An 18,405-nucleotide genomic window follows, 5' to 3' on the forward strand; every position below is an offset into this window, starting at 1 on the left:
GCCCCAGCAGATGGCAGGCCTGGGCCCCGCGACCCGCTCGACATCTACGAGGACGACACACCAGTGCCCCAGCCTACGTGGGTCTCGATGCCGGAAGCTTCACTACCCCTGCTGTCGCCACATCAATCACAGCGGCAGACAAGACCTCCGGAGAGACTCCAATACACTAACTTTTAATACACTTCACCCCGCCGGACTCAATTTTAAACAAGGGGTGAATGTGGTAAACCACTGTTTGTATTCCACTGTGTTCATGCCTGTACATGCCTCGGCTGACTCCGCCCACAAATCCTAGTATAAAGGTGACTGCTCCACAGCCCCTTTGTATTTTGGACCGGTCGACCACTCGAGGCACACCTTCATTCTCTTGTTAATAAAAGCCTGTTAATTACTCGCTTAATCTCAGTCTTTTGAGTTATTGATAGCGCATCAACGAGCCTCCACCCACTCGAATGATCGCTTCCTACCCTGCCCTCATGTTCCTTTATTCCCTTCTCTCATAGATGCATCAACCCTGCTCTTAAATGTACCATTGCTATCTGCTTCAGTCACTCAGTGTGGCGGCGAGTTCCACATTCTCACCACACTGTGTGTGAAGAACTTCCTCCGAACTTCTTTATTTCATCTGTTAGTGACTATCTTATATTGCTCCACTCTTGTCCAGACTCACCCATAAGTGGAAACAATTTTGCCACATGTATCCTATCGAACACCTTCATATCAATCAGAAGGGAAATAGAGAGAGTACAACGCCAACATGTCCCTGTAAAGGTCAAGGGTGGGACCAACAAGCAAAGGGAACCTTGGATGACAAGGGATATACAAAAATGCATTAGAAATAAAAGGGGGGCTTTTGGCAGTTATAAAAGACTAAAGACGGAAGAAGCCCTAGAGGAGTATAAAAAGTGCAGGGGCATACTTAAAAAAGAAATTAGGAAGCGAGGAGGGGCCATGAAATAACACTGGCGAGCAAAATAAAGGAAAATCCTAAGATGTTTTATAAGTATATTAAGGGCAAGAGGATAACCAGGGAAAGGGTAGGGCCCATTAGGGACCAAAGTGGCAATCTGTGTGTAGAGCCAGATGATGTAGGCGGGATTTTAAATGAATTTTTTGCATCTGTGTTCACTATGGAGAGAGATGATGCAGACATAGAAATCGGGCAAGGGGGCTGTGACATACTTGAACATATTAGCATCGAGAGGGAGGAGGTGCTTGCGGTTTTAGCAGGCCAAAAAGTGGATAAATCCCCAGGCCTGGACGAGATGTATCCCAGGCTGCTGTGGGAGGCAAAGGAGGAGATTGCAGGGGCTCTGACACAAATTTTCAGAACCTCTCTGGCCACAGGGGATGTACCAGAGGACTGGAGAACAGCTAATGTAGTACCATTATACAAGAAGGGCAGCAGGGATAAACCAGGGAATTACAGGCCAGTGAGCCTAACATCTGTGGTAGGGAAATTATTGGAAAAAATTCTGAGGGACAAAATTAGTCTCCACTTGGAGAGGCAAGGGTTAATCGGGGATAGTCAGCATGGCTTTGTCAAGGGTAAATCATGTCTGACAAATCTGATTGAATTTTTCGAGGGGGTGACTAGGGGGGTGGATGAGGGAAATGCTGTGGATGTGGTTTACATGGACTTCAGTAAAGCTTTTGACAAAGTCCCGCATAGGAGACTGGTCAAGAAGGTAAGAGCCCATGGGATCCAGGTTGCCTTGGCGCGTTGGATCCTAAACTGGCTGAGTGGCAGGAGGCAGAGGGTGATGGTTGAAGGATGCTTTTGTGATTGGAAGCCTGTGTCCAGTGGGGTACCTCAGGGATCGGTGCTGGGTCCCTTGTTGTTTGTGATCTACATAAATGATTTGGATGAGAATGTAAAAGGTATGATCAGTAAGTTCGCAGATGACACGAAAATTGGTGGGGTGGTAAATTGCGAGGAGGAAAGCCTCAGGCTACAGGATGATATAAACGGGTTGGTCAGATGGGCGAAAATGTGGCAAATGGAATTTAACCCTGAAAAGTGTGAGGTGATGCATTTTGGACGGACAAATAAGGCAAGGGAATACACAATGAGTGGTAGGACCCTAGGAAGTACAGAGGGTCAGAGGGACCTTGGTGTACATGTACATAGATCTCTGAAGGCAGCGGAACAGGTAGATAAGGTGGTTAAAAAGGCATATGGGATACTTGCCTTCATTAGCCGAGGCATAGAATATACGAGCAGGGAGGTTATGATGGAGCTGTACAAAACGCTGGTGAGGCCACAGCTGGAGTACTGTGTGCAGTTCTGGTCGCCTCACTATAGGAAGGATGTGATTGCTTTGGAGAGGGTGCAGAGAAGATTCACCAGGATGCTACCTGGGGTGGAGCGCCTCAGCTATGAAGAAAGACTAAACAGGCTGGGGTTGTTTTCCTTGGAGCAAAGAAGGCTGAGGGGGGACCTGATTGAGGTGTACAAAATGATGAGGGGCATAGATAGGGTAGATAAAGAGGAACTTTTCCCCTTAGTAGGGGGGTCAATAACAAGGGGGCATAGATTCAGGGTAAGGGGCAGGAGATTTAGGGGGGATTTGAGGAGGAACTTTTTCACCCAGAGGGTGGTTGGAATCTGGAACTCACTGCCTGAAAGGGTGGTAGAGGCAGGAACCCTCACAGCATTCAAGAAGCATTTGGATGAGCACTTGAAATGCCATTGCATACAAGGCTATGGACCAAATGCTGGAAAATGGGATTAGACTGGACAGGGATGGATGGGCGGCGCAGACACGATGGGCCGAAGGGCCTCTTTCTGTGCTGTAAAACTCTATGACTCTATGACTCTATGAGGATTCCTCTTAGTCTTCTCTTCCAGAGAAAAGAGCCCAAACCTGCTCACTCGTGCCTGAGAGTCGCATCCTCTCAATTCTGGTAACGTTCTTGTCAATCTTTTCAGCATTTTCTCCAGTGCTTCAATATCCTTTTGTAGAGTGGAGACCAGAACCGCTCACAGTGCTCCAACTGTGGTCTCACCAAGGTTCAATATAAATTCAACATTACCTCCCGGCTTTTGTATTCTATTCTTGGAATGGGCCCCAGTCCTTTCTTTGCACTCTTTATGGCCTGTTCAACTTGTGTTGCTACTTTTATGTGTCTGTAATCACAGATCTCTTTGCACTTTTATTCCATTTAATTCATTCCCTTCTAACAACAACAACAACAACTTGTATTTATAAAGCACATTTAATGTAGTAAAATGTCCCAAGGCGCTGCACAGGAGTATTTTAAGACAAAAACATTGACACTGAGCCGCATAAGAATAAATTAGGGCAGGTGACCAAAAGCTTGGTCAAAGAGGTAGGTTTTAAGGAGTGTCTTAAAGGAGGAAAGATAGATAGCGAGGCAGAGAGGTTTAGGCAGGGAATTCCAGAGCTTAGGGCCGAGGCAACAGAAGGCACGGCCACCAAAGGTGGAGCGATTATAATCAGGGTTGCTCAAGAGGGCAGAATTACAGGAGTGCAGATATCTCGGGGTTGTGGGGCTGAAGGAGATTACAGAGATAGGAAAGAGCGAGGCCATGGGGGGATTTGAACACAAGGATGAGAATTTTGAAATCGAGGTGCTGCTTAACCGGGAGCCAATGTAGGTCAGCGAGCACAGGGAATAAGTGGCCTCCTTATTCCTCCTACCAAAATGAACCAGCTCACATTTTGCAATATTGAGTTTCATTCCCCATTTATCGGCCAAGTCTGCAAGCCTGTTTATGTTTTCCTGTATTTTGGTGCAGTCCCCAACATTATTAGTTACACCACCCAATTTGGTGCCATCTGCAAACTCTGATACCATACTCCAAGTTCTGAGTCCAAATCATGGTAAACATTCACTATAAGCCCACTGACTCCCACAGCTACCTGGACTACACTTCCTCCCACCCCGCCTCCTGTAAGGACTCTATTCCATTCTCCCAGTTTCTCCATCTCTGCTGCACCTGCTCTGATGTCAACTTCCATACCAGTGCTTCCGACATGTCTCTCTTTTTCCTCAACTGAGGATTTCCCTCTACTGTGGTTGACACGGCCCTTGACTGTGTCCATTCCATTTCCTGCACTTCTGCTCTCACCCCATCCCCTCCCTCCTAGGGTTCCCCTTGTCTTCACCTTTCACCCCACCAGACTCCACATTCAACAGAATATCTTCTGCCATTTCCACCACCTCCAGCATGATCCCACCACCAAACACATCTTCCCCTCACCTCCCCTTTCAGCATTCTGAAGGGACCACTCCCTCCGCAACGCTCTGGTCCACTCCTCTATCACCCCCAACACCCCTTCGCCTGGCACCTTCACGTTCAAGCACAGGAGTTGCAACACCTACCCTTTTACTTCCTCCCTTCCCACTGTCCAGGGCCCCAAACACTCCTTCCTGGCGAAACAGCGATTTACTTGTACTTCTTGCAATTTAGTATACTGTATTCGCTGCTCGTGATGTGGTCTCCTCAACATTGGGGAGACCAAACGCAGATTGGGTGACCGCTTTGCGGAACACCTCCATTCAGTCCGTAAGCGTGACCCCGAGCTTCCGGTCACCTGGCACTTTAATTCTCCATTCTACTCCCACTCTGACCTCACTATCCTCGGCCTCTTACATTGTTCCAATGAAGCTCAATGTAAGCTCGAGGAACAGCACCTCTTCTTTCGAGTAGGCACTTTACAGCCTTCCGGATTCAACATCGTGTTCAACAATTCTCTGTCCCTATCTTCTTTTCATTTTTCCCCCTCTCTCACAAGGCCCCTGTTGATCTTCCTGCCATTGCCATTTACACCTCATCTAGAGCCATCTTTCATTGCTTAACCTGTCCCATTACCATCTCCTTCTGCTTTGCACCATCATCCCTTTTGTCTCTTAATATCTCATGCCTTCCACCCTATTGTGATGAAATATGCCACTCATCACTCATCGGCATTCTCTGCCTGTGACTGTGGTTTAGTTTCAGTTTCAATTCCCTTACCTCAGTTCCGTTTCCTCACCATTGTATTGTATTGTAATGTATTGTGTGTAGGGCTCCGCCCATACCTGGCCCCTATGTAAGCAAGCCCAGCCTGCCTCACATCCAGTACAGCAGACCTCTGGATGGAAGATACCTCTCCACTGTGTGTTATCTTCTAAGTTAATAAAAGCCTTGTTTTGTTCCGCTAACATTGAGTCTCGGATTTATTGAGGCACATCACCTATCACAGACCTTCCCTTTTGTTCTTTCCTCCCCTCCTCCCTCTCCATGCCCCTACACTTGTTTAAAAACCTGTTCCATCTCCAGCTTTTCCCAGTTCTGATGAAGGGTCATCGACCTGAAATGCTAACTCTGTTTCTCTCTCCAGAGATGCTGCCTGACCTGCTGAGTATTTCCAGCATTTTGTTTTTATTTCAGATTTCCAGCATCCGCAGTATTTTGCTGCTCTGTCATGGGAAACAACACTAGTCCCAGCAGCACAGATCGCTGCGGGACACCACTTCTCACTTTCTGCCACACCGAGAAATGTTCTTAAACTTCAACCTCTGATTTCTGTTTTGTAGCCATCTTTCCATCCATTCTGCTACCCGGCCCTTGACTCCATCTTGCTCATCTTGTAAACCGTATATGCTGCAGACATATGGCACCAGTGGTGGAGGAGTTGGATATTGGGACATGTGGTAGGGGCGCAGACAAAGTGGATTTTTCTGTCCCGTGTGTTTAGAGGCATTGCCAGTGGTATTTTTAAACCCTTTCCGTCTTTTATAAACTCTTGTTGCCAGCTTATTTAACCCGTGAACAGTCTCTCAGATAGGGCACACAAAGAATGAAGCCTCTAGAGTTTCCCTTTGAACAACAGGCCTGAATTCGATTTGAAAACAGTTAGAAAACATTTAGTGACTAAACCAGGCTGCGAGAAGTGGGCCAGAGAAAGATGTTGGTGACGGAAAAGTGGCACCCAGTCAGGTTTCTGCATAATTTCTTGATTGACTTAGTTTATTGCCTCTTCACCCACAAGCTCGATGGGATGACAAAAATATTATTTCTGTCACCAATGGGGATTTTCAATGGCGGGGTGTTTACCCAGAATCCACTGCGCAGCAGAATGTGCCCTATCAATGACTACAGGAGCCCAGTGTGCAGGCGCAGGACAGGGCTTGCTCTGAGCATGCCCTTCTGGCAGGCGGTAGGAGATTGTGGGCTCGGGGAGGAATTGGACCCGCTGGTGGGCTGGGAAGCCTCATAAACACCCAGGGTAGGCCTCAGGCCCCGAATAAGAGCCCACAGGCCTTGTGTTTGCCCCGCGGTGACAGGCCCGGCCGCCTGGGTCAAGGGGTCACTGGCCACCATCTTGGACAGGGTGGGATCACAGCGCATGCCCGGCTAACTTGTGCCGGAACAATGAGTGGGCGGAGCTTCAGGGTCCCTGTGACCAGGAGAGACGATGATTGACACACACACCCGAGTGAGAGTGTTCCAGTGCACTGAGTGTGGAAAGAGATTTAACCAGTTACACAGCCTGAACAAACATCACCCCATTCACAGCGGGGAGAAACTGTACACGTGTTCTGTGTGCAGACGAGGCTTCAACTGATAGTCCAACCTGGAGAGGCACAAGGACACCCACACCATGGAGGAACGTGAGGACTGTAAATGTGGGGATTGTGAAAAGGGATTCAATTACCTGTCTGAGCTGGAAACACATCAATGCAGTCACACTGGGGAGAGGCTGTTCACCTGCTCCGTGTGTGGGAAGGGACTCACTCAGTCATCTCACCTGCTGAGACACCAGCGAGTTCACTCTGATGAGAGACCTTTTAAATGCCCGGACTGTGGGAAGTGCTTTAAAAGTTCTGGGGTATTGACATGCCATCAACGTGTTCACACTGGGGAGAGGCCGTTCACCTGCGCCATGTGTGGGAAGAAATTCACTCATTCTTCCACCCTGCGGAAACACAAACTTGTTCACTCTGATAAAAGACTGTTTAAATGTTCGAAGTGTGAGCTGAGCTTTAAAAGCGGAAGTGGTCTGCTGAGACACCAACACAATCACACCGGGGAGAGGCTGTTCACCTGCTCCGTGTGTGGGAAGGGATTCACTCAGTCATCTCACCTGCTGAGACACCAGCAAGATCACTCTGATGAGAGACCTTTTAAATGCTCGGACTGTGGGAAGTGCTTTAAAAGTTCTGGGAAATTGACATGCCATCAACGTGTTCACACTGGGGAGAGACCGTTCACCTGCTCTAAGTGTGGAAAGGGATTCACTCAGTCATCCAACTTGCTGACACACCAGCGTGTTCACTCTGATGAGAGACATTTTAAATGCCCAGACTGTGGGAAGTGCTTTAAAAGTTCTGGGGAATTGACATGCCATCAACGTGTTCACACTGACAAGAGACTGTTCAGGTGCTCTCGCTGTGGGACTGGGTTCAAGCAATCATCTGACCTCACTGTACACCAGCGCACCCACACTGGGGAGAGACCGTTCACCTGCTTCGTGTGTGGGAAGGGATTCACTCGCTCATCCCACCTCACTTCACACCAGTATGTTCACACCAATAAGAGATCTTTTCAATGTTCTGTCTGTGAGAAGAGCTTTAAAAGCAGAAATGATCTGCGGAGGCACCAGCAAGTTCACAAGTCACAGCAGGGGTTGGATTCTGTTGTTTTTGCTGCTGTTAATCACATCCAGGACTGAATCGTATTCATTCTGACAGTTGGGGTTTGTTTCTGCTGATGTTAATAACCCCTGTAACTGGGCTGGAGTTTAATATTCTGGATATTTGTCAAATAAATCAGCTTTGGTTTAAACACCTTGGTGTGGATTCCTCATCTCTCTTCACTGACAGCAAAGTCGCCGTGTGGGTTAATCTTGAGGCGAGTAAGAAATGTGTCCCAGCCGCTCCCTTCCATGGTTCAGAGCTCCTAGGCATGGAACAGAAGACTCCTTTACAACTGTGTTTAGAGTCAGGAAGAACAACAGTGAATGCTGGATAACAACAGAAAATGCTGGAAAAACTCAGCAGGTCAGGCAACATCCGTGGACAGAAATTTGAGTTGATGTTTTGGGTCGAACCCTTCTTCAAAACTGGAAAGAAAAGATAGATCGGAGGCAGGGCTGTGATCGGACAAAAGAATAAAAGAAACAAAAGAAGTAAAAAAGAGACAATAAAAGGTATTAGAAGCTAGACGAGATGGTGATAGGCTGAGATTAGGTGTAAAGTGTACTGGCAGGGCAAGAGATAGCTGCCAGGTGTGAGAGAGAAACAAAAGGAAAGTGGGGGGGGGGGAAGGAGTGGAAAAATACAAGAAAAAATGAAATAGGGGCCGAGGTTATGATCTGAAATTGTTGAACTCGATATTGAGTCTGGAAGGTTGCAGAGTGCCTAATCAGAAGATGAGTTGCTGTTCCTCGAGTTTACGTTGAGCTTCCATGGAACAATACAAGAGGCCAAGGATGGTGAGGTCCGAGTGGGAATGGAGCGGTGAATTAAAAAGACAGGTGACCGGAAGCTCGGGGTCACCCTTGCGGACTGAACGGAGGTATTCCGCAAAGTAGTCACCCAATCTGCGTTTGGTCTCCCCAATGTAGAGGAGACCACATCGTGAGCAGCGAATACAGTATACTAGATTGCGAGAAGTACAAGTAAATCGCTGTTTCACCTGGAAGGGGTGTTTGGGGCCCTGGACAGTGGGAAGGGGGGAGGTATAGGGGCAGGTGTTACATCTCCTGCGCTTGCACGGGAAGGTGCCAGGCGAAGGGGAAGGGCTGTTTGGGGTGATAGAGGAGTGGACTAGGGTGTCTTGGAGGGAGCGGTCCCTACAGAATGCTGAAAGGGGAGGGGAGGGGAAGATACGTTTGGTGGTGGGATCACTTTGGAGGTAGCGGAAATGGCGGAGGATGATCCGTTGAATGTGGAGGCTGGTGGGGTGAAAGGTGAGGACAAGGTGAACCCTATCGTGGTTCTGGGAGGGAGGGGCAGGGGTGAGGGCAGAAGTGCGGGAGATAGAACTGACACGGTCGAGGGCAGTGTCAATCACGGTAGAGGGGAATCCTCGGTTGCGGAAAAAGGAAGACATGTCTGAAGCACTGGTGTAGAAGGTGGCATCGTCGGAGCAGATATGGCGGAGACAGAGAAACTGGGAGAATGGAATAGAGTCCTTACAGGAAGCAGGGTGGGGGGAAGTGTAGTCCAGGTAGCTGTGGAAGTCAGTGGGCTTGTAGTGAATATTGGTCGATAACCTATCCCCAGAGATGGAGACGGAGAAGTCGAGGAAGGGAAGGGAAGAGTCAGAGATGGACCATGTGAAGGTGAGGGAAGGGTGGAAATTGGAGGCAAAGTGAATGATATTGTCAAGTTCGGGGTGAGAGCAGGAAACGGCACCGATACAGTCATCAATGTATTGGAAAAAGAGGTGAGGGAGGGGACCCGAGTAGGACTGGAACAAAGATTGTTCCACATAGCCCACGAAAAGGCAGGCATAGCTAGGACCCATGCGGGTACCCATGGCAACACCTTTGATTTGGAGGAAATGAGTGGAGTTAAAGGAGAAGTTGTTCAATGTGAGAACAAGTTCAGCCAGGCGGAGGAGGGTGGTGGTGGATGGGGACTGGTCGGGCCTCTGTCCAAGGAAGAAGCGGAGCACCCTCAGGCCATCCGGGTGGGGGATGGAGATGTAGAGGGATTGTATGTCCATGGTGAAAAGGAAGTGTTTGGGGCCAGGAAGCTGGAAACTGTTAAAGTGGCGGAGGGCGTCCGAAGAGTCGTGGATGTAGGTGGGAAGAGACTGGACAAGGGGAGAATAGATAGAGTCAAGATAGGAAGAGATAAGTTCTGTGGGGCAAGAACAGGCTGAAACGATGGGTCTACCAGGGCAGTCCTGTTTGTGGATCTTGGGAAGGAGGTAGAAGCGGGCTGTGCGGGGTTGGGGAACTATGAGGTTGGTGGCGGGGGGAAGATCTCCAGAGGAGATGAGGTCAGTGACAGTCTTGGAAACGGTGGTTTGATGTTCGGTAGTGGGGTCATGGTCCAGGTGGAGGTAGGAGGAGGTGTCGGAGAGTTGGCATTCAGCTTCTGCATGGTAGAGGTCAGTGCGCCAAACAACAACTGGAAATATGCTGTCAAATCAGAGTTTGGTGTAAAACTGCGATCTATTCCTGACTGAAAGTGAAACGGCAGGTTTAAGTTTCCAGTCTAAGAATGACTGTGGTCATTATTCTACGTAGATTTAACATGTTTGTGTGACAGTCCTGAGTCTACCATTTTAAGGCAGGCATTAACTCATTTAAAAAAAAACCATTTAAAATAAAATTGGTTAAAGTCGGCATTAAAATAGCAGAGGGAGGAGTTCACAGGAGCCTGTTAACTGCTGGTACAATTATACAACAGACATTTGATCTCCAGATAAAGAAGGACCAGCAGCATGTTTCCAGGAATTCCCTGTTTTATTGATGTGTGTGTGTTAGACACCAGGATAACTAAAAATACATGACCCGGAACATCCACGGGGGTGCGATCCTGACAGTTACTCTGGGATCACTCGCGCTGTGGAACTCCAGCACTGACCCTGCTGAAGGTTGTAGGCTCAGGGAGTGGGGCCTCCAGGAGTGAAGTGTAAGGAAGCTGGGCTTCAGTATCCTGACAAATATATGCTGAGGAACCAGAGGAATCCTTACTGAGGAACCGTCTGGGGTTTTACCTGTCAGCGTAGGTCTAGGGGAGAATGATGTCTGACTCCCTGAACAGTCTTACATTGAACCCAGTTTGGATCAAGATGAATTCAGTTTACAGGAGAATGGGGACAAATATCACCCAGAATTGAGTGAGACAAAAGCAGCCATTAGAGAAGCTCAGAGATCTTTGGAAAAGAAGAAGCTGCCCAATTGTGGTAATAATTGCAAAAGCTTTTCCAGCTACGTCAGGAGTCAGAAGACCATTAAAGATGGTTTAAGGCCACTGAAAGACAGTTCAGGACAGAGTGAAACAGATTCCTAGGCTGTGACAGCTGTTAAATGACGATTTCACGTCAGTCTACACTCCTGTGGATGATGCTGAGATTCCAGCTGTGGGATGTGCTGGTGACAAAATAACATCATCAATATTAAAATAGAAAGGGATTGTCATCTTGGATAAAATCTGAAATCTGAAATTAGATGGCGCTCCAGGTCCAGAGGATATCCACCCACGGGTGTTTAAAGAGATGGGACGGTGCTCTGTGAGCCTCTTGCCCATATCATCAACAGCTCCATAAAGTCAGGGATTGTTCCCTGAGATTGGAAGGCAGCTCACCTCGCTCCCATTTTCCAAATCAGGGAGAGATCAGAGCCGGGGAACTACAGGCCCATCAGTGTGACCTCGATCACAGCGAAGATGCTTGAAGGGATCCTGAGAGATGCTGTTTATGATCACTGGGGAAAGGGAAGGGGCCGTTAGAGAGACTCAACACGGCTTCAGAAAACAAGGTCACGTTTACAAACTAGCTGGAGTTGTGTGAAGATATTGCTCGGTTGGTGGATGAGGGGAATCCAGTTGACATTGTCGACCTCAGGGGTGTCAAACTCATTTTCTATGATGGGTCTGATCCGATATCCTGGCACTTGGCATTGGCCACATTCAGCAAAAGTTATTAAAATAGGAATAAATGAAGATAAACTATATCGGTGATTATTAACAGTTAGATTTTATTCACAGCTGCTGCTGCTCCCGATCCCTGGCACCTCTCAGCTTGAACCATTGCATCAACATTTGGAGCAAGTGACTGGGCTGAGGCCTGTCCTGGATAAAAACATGAGGACCACTTGTCAGCACAGAACCTTGTTACCCAACCACTGACCCTGGAAGTGAATTCCACAGCCTCACAACTCTCTGTGTGAAGAAGGCTTTCCTGATCACTGTTCTAAATCTCCTACATTTAATCTTGTAACTATGGCTCCTTGTCTTGATCCCTCAATCATTGGAAGCAGCCTGCTTCTATCTACCCCATCCCATCTTTCATCATTTTAAACATTTCTATCATATGGCCCTGGAATATGTGTTGAATATGAGAAGGACGAGTCCTAACAGAAAGGACACAGAGTCAGAATGGACCTGAGACTGAGCCACCAGCCATTCTGGTCAGGAATGCACTTGTCTTGTTTGACCTCCTGTAGTCCTGATCTGTTTGGATATTGGTGAGGGAGATGGCTTATCAGGGGAAGGCAGCAGCAGCCAACTTCCTGGCACCATGGGTGGCTCTGCTGCACAGGACGGGAGGAAAAAGTGTGGGAGAGCTATAGTAATAGGGGATTCTATTGTAAGGGGAATTGATAGGTGTTTCTGTGGCCGCAAACTAGACTCCAGGATGGTGTGTTGCCTCCCTGGTGCAAGGGGCAAGGATGTCTCAGAGCGGCTGCAGAACATTTTGGAAGGGGAGGGTGAACAGCCAGTTGTCGTGGTGCATATAGGTACCAACGATATAGGTAAAAAGCAGGATAAGGTCCTAAAAGCTGACTATAGGGAGTCAGGAGGTAAATTAAAAAATAGGACCTCAAAGGTAGTAATCTCAGGATTGCTACCAGTGCCACGTGCTAGTCAGAGTAGAAATAGAAGGATATTTCAGATGAACACGTGGCTAGAGGAATGGTGCAAGGGGGAGGGATTCAAATTCCTGGGAATAAAGAAATGGCAGACCAATTAAATATATACTTTGGTTCTGTCTTCACAAAGGAGGACACAAATAACCTCCCAAAGATGTCGGGGAACATAGGGTCTAATGAGAGGGAGGAACTGAATGAAATCAGTATTTGTAGGGAAATGGTGTTAGGGAAATTGACGGGATTGAAGGCCGATAAATCCCCAGGACATAATAATCTACATCCTAGGGTACTTAAGGAAGTGGCCCTAGAAATAGTAAACATACATAGAAACATAGAAGATAGGAGCAGGAGTAGGCCATTTGGCCCCTCGAGCCTGCTCCACCATTCAATGCGATCATGGCTGATCATCCAAATTCACTACCCTGTCCCTGCTTTCTCCCCATACCCCTTGATCCCTTTAGCCTTAAGAAATATATCCGACCCCTTCTTGAATATATTTAATGAATTGGCCTCTACTGCCTTCTGTGGTAGAGAATTCCACAGGTTCACCACTCTCTGGGTGAAGAAATTCTCCTAATTTCTGTCCTAAATGGTCTACCCCTTATCATTAGACTGTGACCCCTGGTTCTGGACGTATGTATTGCTGGTCATCTTCCAAAATTCTATAGACCCTGGAACAGTTCCCATGGATTGGAGGGTAGCTAATGTTACCCCACCATTAAAAAAGGTGGTAGAAAGAAAACGGGGAATTATAGACCGGTAAGCCTGACATCAGTAGTGGGGAAAATGCTAAAGCCCATTAGAAAAGATGTAATAGCAGAGCACTTGGAAAACAGTGACAGGATCGGACAAAGTCAACATGGATTTACAAAAGGTAAATTGTGCTTGACTAATCGACTGGAACTTTGAGGATGTAACTGGCAGAATAGATAATGGAGAACCAGTGGATGTGGTAATCAGAAGGCTTTCGCTAAGGTCCCGCATAAGAGATTAGCGTGTAAAGTTAAGGCACATGGGATTGGGGGCAATGTACTGACTTGGATAGAGAACTGGTTGGCAGACAGGAAGCAAAGAGTTAGAATAAACAGCTCTTTTTCCGAGTGGCAGGCAGTGACTAGTGGGGTACCGTAAGGATTGGTCATAGGACCCCAGCTATTCACAATATATATAAGTGATCTAGACGGGGGAACTAGATGTAATATCTCCAAGTTTGCAGACAACACAAAGCTGGGTGGGCGTGTGTGCTGTGAGGAGGATGCTGAGAAACTCCAGTATGATTTGGACAGGTTGGGTGATTGAGCAGAAGCATGGCAGATGCAATATAACATGGATTAATGCGAGGTTATCCACTTTGGTGGCAAAAACAGGAAGGCAGATTATTATCTGAATGGCAGTAGGTTGGGAGAAGGGGAAGTGCAACGAGACCTGGGTGTCCTTGTGCACCAGTCACTGAAGGTAAGCATGCAGGTGCAGCAGGCGGTAAAGAAGGCAAATGGTATGTTGGCCTTCATAGCGAGAGGGTTCGAGTTCAGGAACAAGGATGTCTTGCTGCAGTTGTACAGGGCCTTGGTGAGACCACATCTTGAGTATTGTGTGCAGTTTTGGTCACCTTATCTGAGGAAGGATGTTCTTGCCATGGAAGGAGTGCAGCGAAGATTCACCAGGCTGATACCTGGGATGGCAGGAATGATGTATGAGGAGAGATTGGGTCGATTGGGCTTGTACTCACTGGAGTTTAGAAGAATGAGAGGGGATCTCATTGAAACTTATAAAATTCTAACAGGACTAGACAGACTAGATGCTGGAAGGATGTTCCCGATGGTCGGGGAGTCCAGAGTCAGGGGTCACAGTCTAAGGGTAAGGGGTAAGCCATTTAGGACAGAGATGAGGAGGAATTTTTTCACCCAGAGAGTGGTGAACCTGTGGAATTCTCTGCCACAGAGGGCAGTAGAGGCCAATTCATTAAATGTATTCAAGAAGGAGTTGGATATATTTCTTAAGGCTAAAGGGATCAAGGGATATGGAGAGAAGGCAGGAACAGGGTACTGAATTTGTATGATCAGCCTTGATCTCATTGAATGGCGGAGCAGGGTCAAGGGGCTGAATGGGGCAGACGGTGGTTGAAGGGGCGGGTGGGTGGGGTGCTTGGGTTGATGTGTGTTCCTTGCGCTGCCTGTGCTTGGCTTCTGCTTGCTCCCAGTGAAGAGACGCGAGGTGTTTGGCACATTCCCGGATGCTTCTCCTCCACTTTGTGCGGTCTTGGGCCAGGGATTCACAGGTGTCAGTGGGGATGTTACACTTTTTCAAGGAGGTTTTGAGGGTGTCCTTGAAGCGTTTCCACTGCCCACCTGGGGCTCTCTTGCTGTGCCAGAGCTCTGAGTAGAGTGCTTGTTTTGGGAGTCTCGTTTCGGGCATGCAGACAATGTGACCCCTCCATCGGAGCTGATCGAGCGTGGTCAAAGCTTTGCTGCTGGGGATGTTGGCCTGAGCAAGAACACTTACGTTGGCGCGCCTATCTTGCCAATGGATTTGCAGGATCTTGCAGAGGCAGCATTGGTGGTACCTCTCCAGTGCTTTGAGGTGCATGCTGTACATGGTCCATGTCTATGAGTCATACAGCAGGGTGGGTATCACTGCTGCTCTGTAGACCATGAGCTTAGTGCCAGGTTTGAGGTCCTGGTCTTCAAACACTCTCTTCCTCAGGCGACCGAAGGCTGCACTGGCACACTGAAGGTGGTGTTGGACTTTGTCCTCGATGACAGACACCCACTCACATACAGACACACTCACACAGACTCTACAATTTGCAGACACACAGACACTCACTCACATACAGACACACTCACACAGACTCTACAATTTGCAGACACACAGACACTCACTCACATACAGACACACTCAGACAGACTCTGCAATTTGCAGACACTCACACTCACACATCCATTTTGAAAGGGGTGCAGCCTGGGAGCGGTTGAGTCACGTGACCCTGTGGCTGGGCCTCTGACCTCAAAATGGGAGATGACGCGATCAGCTCCAGCTGGAAACCCTTAAATTATATTAAAATCAAATCGACGGCCGGAAATGGTCACACAATGGGAGCAGTGACGTCATCACTTGTAGTGGTCACACAATGGGAGCAGTGACATCATCAATTGTAATGGTCACACAGCCACACTCAGTCCGGTTCTTGTTTCCTGCAGCGCCCTCAGGAGTCTCTCTCCAGATGAACTGAACTGATTCCTCCACGGCCTGTAACAGGTTAAAGATTAAACAGGAAATAAACAGATTGAACATCAGTGTGAACAACCGCGAGACAGGGGACAATATTTCAATAATAATTACAGACAAATATTACCCAGAAAACTGACTGAATCCCATTGATATTTTATTTATTATATTAAACATTAACACTGTGGAAACGTGAATAAAATAGACAATGATTTGGCTTACAAAAATGGTTTGGATGTGGAAATGGGAATAAAATGGGCAATGAATTGGCTCACAAAATGGCTTCACACAAGAAAAGTCTAGATTAGATTAAAAAGCAGCCCCAGCTTTGCAAAGTGCAAAAGCTAGCAGAACAGAGAGAATCTGCCTCAGCCTGAGGCCAAGTGTTAACGAAGTGCTAACGACCAGATCAGGGCCACTGAAAAAGCCTAACCGCTGACTAGAGAATGATTGACTAGCCATTGTTTGGTGCCCACAGCAGTGAGGCAAGTCAGGACTTGCCTGCCAGACTGAAGACCAGATCATGGTCAAACCGAAAGGGCTTGAGTGATCCCTTATTGGAGAATGCTTGTTGCCAGGGAAGTGATGTAAGGAAACACTTGTTGCCAGGGAAGTGATGTAGTGACCCTTGTCCAACGGTATAATAGGGGCTTCCCCACAGGTATTCTCTCTCTTAGCCAGAACGTGTGTGGAACATCAAGAGGGTCAGACATCTCCCGGGGACGTCAATGCTGGCACCACGTGTCTAACCCGGTGTGACCCTCGGGACACGAATGTACTGTTGATATGCTGTATGACCACTCCGAACAGTAATGTATAAAATGATGTTGTTTTAACTCTCCGAACCCTCGAGCCTGGAATACTTTGTACTACGGAACTCAAGAAGAGGACCAGAGAAAACCCGGTTCTTACAACTTGGCGTAGTCGGCAGGATCGCAAGACATCAAGAAAGGGGAAAAAGGTAAGCACTGGAATTTATTGTGCCCTTTTTGCACCCTGTCTCTGCGATCTTTATTGAACGAACCAACCGGGTAGCGTACCCTCTGGCTGGTGGTTAACGGAGCACAGGTCCCATTGCTAGCTAGCACGCGGCGGAGTCCGGGACGACTCGAGTCTATTTTAAACTTATTCGTTAAGTCTACGACCTGTGGCAACATGACGGAACCAAGTAGAAAACCAACGACGGAAAAAGAAGGCAGAGCCCCTCCTGAGACCACGTTAGAAGAAATAGTAATCCAACTCAAACAGTATATAGAAAGTACATTCGATGTCCCACAACATGAATATAAGATCGAACAAAAATTTGGTGCCTCAAAAGGACAATGGTCCCTTGATGATATAAAAAGAGCATGGGGCAAGACCACCCGTATGAAAGGAGGGAAAAGAAAAACGGGCTGGGTATTGGCCACCTTGAAACAGTGTAGGCAGAGAGGGGAACTAACTCAGAAGGCGGCAGAGGCCAAAGAGAAAGAACAAAAAACAGCTCTCCATGAACAGATAACAAAATACAGAACCGAGTTAGAGAAACACCAAAAATGCCTTGAAAAAGCAAACGAAAGAGCAGAAAAGTGGAAGGCAAAAACCAAGAAGGAAAGGGAGGCACACAGGGAAAGCCCAGGAGTGGTGACGATTACTCCGACGCCCTTGTACCCTACCTATCCTGCTGCGCCCCCGACAACCCCTCCGGCATATGAACAGCCCACGCTCCAACCCCGATCAAACGAAGCCCATATTGCTATAATAAATACCCCTCTTACGGACTCATCAGATGAAGAAGATATAACCAAGAAACCACCCCCACGCCTTGCCCCCATCAGGTTACAAAAACATGAAGTAGGCGGCCGAAATCTCCGAATTTATACCTACTACCCGGCCAACCCAAAAGATAAAGAGCAATGGGCAACTGATATGCCGCATCCAAAGAAAAGTGGAGTAAAAGCCTGGCAGTTCCTGGAACGAAAAAGGACAATCTATAACCTGCACCCATTTGATGGATGCTAGGTTATAGCAGTAGTAGTTAGCACAAGAGAGTCGGCCACCCTGACGGCAATAGTAAATATGGCCATCACCAGATGAGCAAATGCCCTACTTAACGCAGCCAGACAAGCACACCAAGTGGCCTTAGCGGCGCACCAAGCAGCCAACCCACCTCCAGCTGTCGGAGCCCAACCCCCCGCCGTACCACCTCCAGCACCACCAGTCCTAATAGTCCCCCCTGACCTAGCTCTGATAGAATCAGAAGCCGATAGGACAGAAGGGTGGACGGCCATTAGAAATTGGCTACAGGAAAGGGGCCCGACCAATCCAGGCTGGTCCAAAATAGCCTCCTGTGTCCAAAAAGAAAAAGAAGACCCCAATGACTTCGCCGGTCATTTCGCCAACCAGTGGTTAGAGTATTCTGGCATGGGACAGAATACCGAAGCAGAGGTGGATGCCTGCACCCATGAACCATTGAAAAACGCCTTTATGAATGGTTTGAGACCTGACCTGGCAAAATTGGTAAAATTAACAATGGCAAACTGGGAAACAAATGCAGTTTCTTTTGCGGACCTGACCCAACAAGCCGTAACCCAGGATAGAGAACACTGTGCCAAGCTCCGAGCCATGAAACTAA

The 18,405-nt window shown here is 47.9% G+C and overlaps 2 protein-coding genes and 1 pseudogene across 3 annotated transcripts in view; 2 read left to right on the plus strand and 1 right to left on the minus strand.

Annotated features, from left to right (window-relative positions):
• The window catches only part of LOC147093447 (uncharacterized), a 420,125-nt pseudogene that overhangs the window by 294,406 nt on the left and 107,314 nt on the right, over positions 1-18,405 (plus strand). The window lies entirely within an intron of this gene.
• Positions 1-18,405, minus strand: part of LOC147093453 (uncharacterized) — a 290,098-nt gene that overhangs the window by 121,519 nt on the left and 150,174 nt on the right. The window lies entirely within an intron of this gene.
• LOC147093454 (uncharacterized) lies at positions 6,615-7,757 on the plus strand. The gene is made up of 2 exons (XM_085974154.1): positions 6,615-7,003; positions 7,088-7,757. Exons 1-2 carry the CDS (start codon positions 6,615-6,617, stop codon positions 7,683-7,685), a joined length of 987 nt encoding a protein of 328 aa, XP_085830280.1. The 3' UTR covers positions 7,686-7,757.

The sequence above is a fragment of the Somniosus microcephalus genome, unplaced genomic scaffold (genome assembly GCF_052327205.1).
Source record: "Somniosus microcephalus isolate GS21.2 unplaced genomic scaffold, FLI_Smic_1.0 unresolved_chr1, whole genome shotgun sequence".
Classification (NCBI taxonomy): Eukaryota; Metazoa; Chordata; class Chondrichthyes; order Squaliformes; family Somniosidae; genus Somniosus; species Somniosus microcephalus.

Excerpts from the sequence above, each read along its gene's own strand:
- LOC147093454 (XM_085974154.1), top strand. The coding sequence starts at position 6,615 with ATGGAGGAACGTGAGGACTGTAAATGTGGGGATTGTGAAAAGGGATTC. Across the intron at positions 7,004-7,087 it reads TGTGAGCTGAGCTTTAAAAG|GTCATCTCACCTGCTGAGAC; the intron begins CGGAAGTGGTCT and ends GGGATTCACTCA.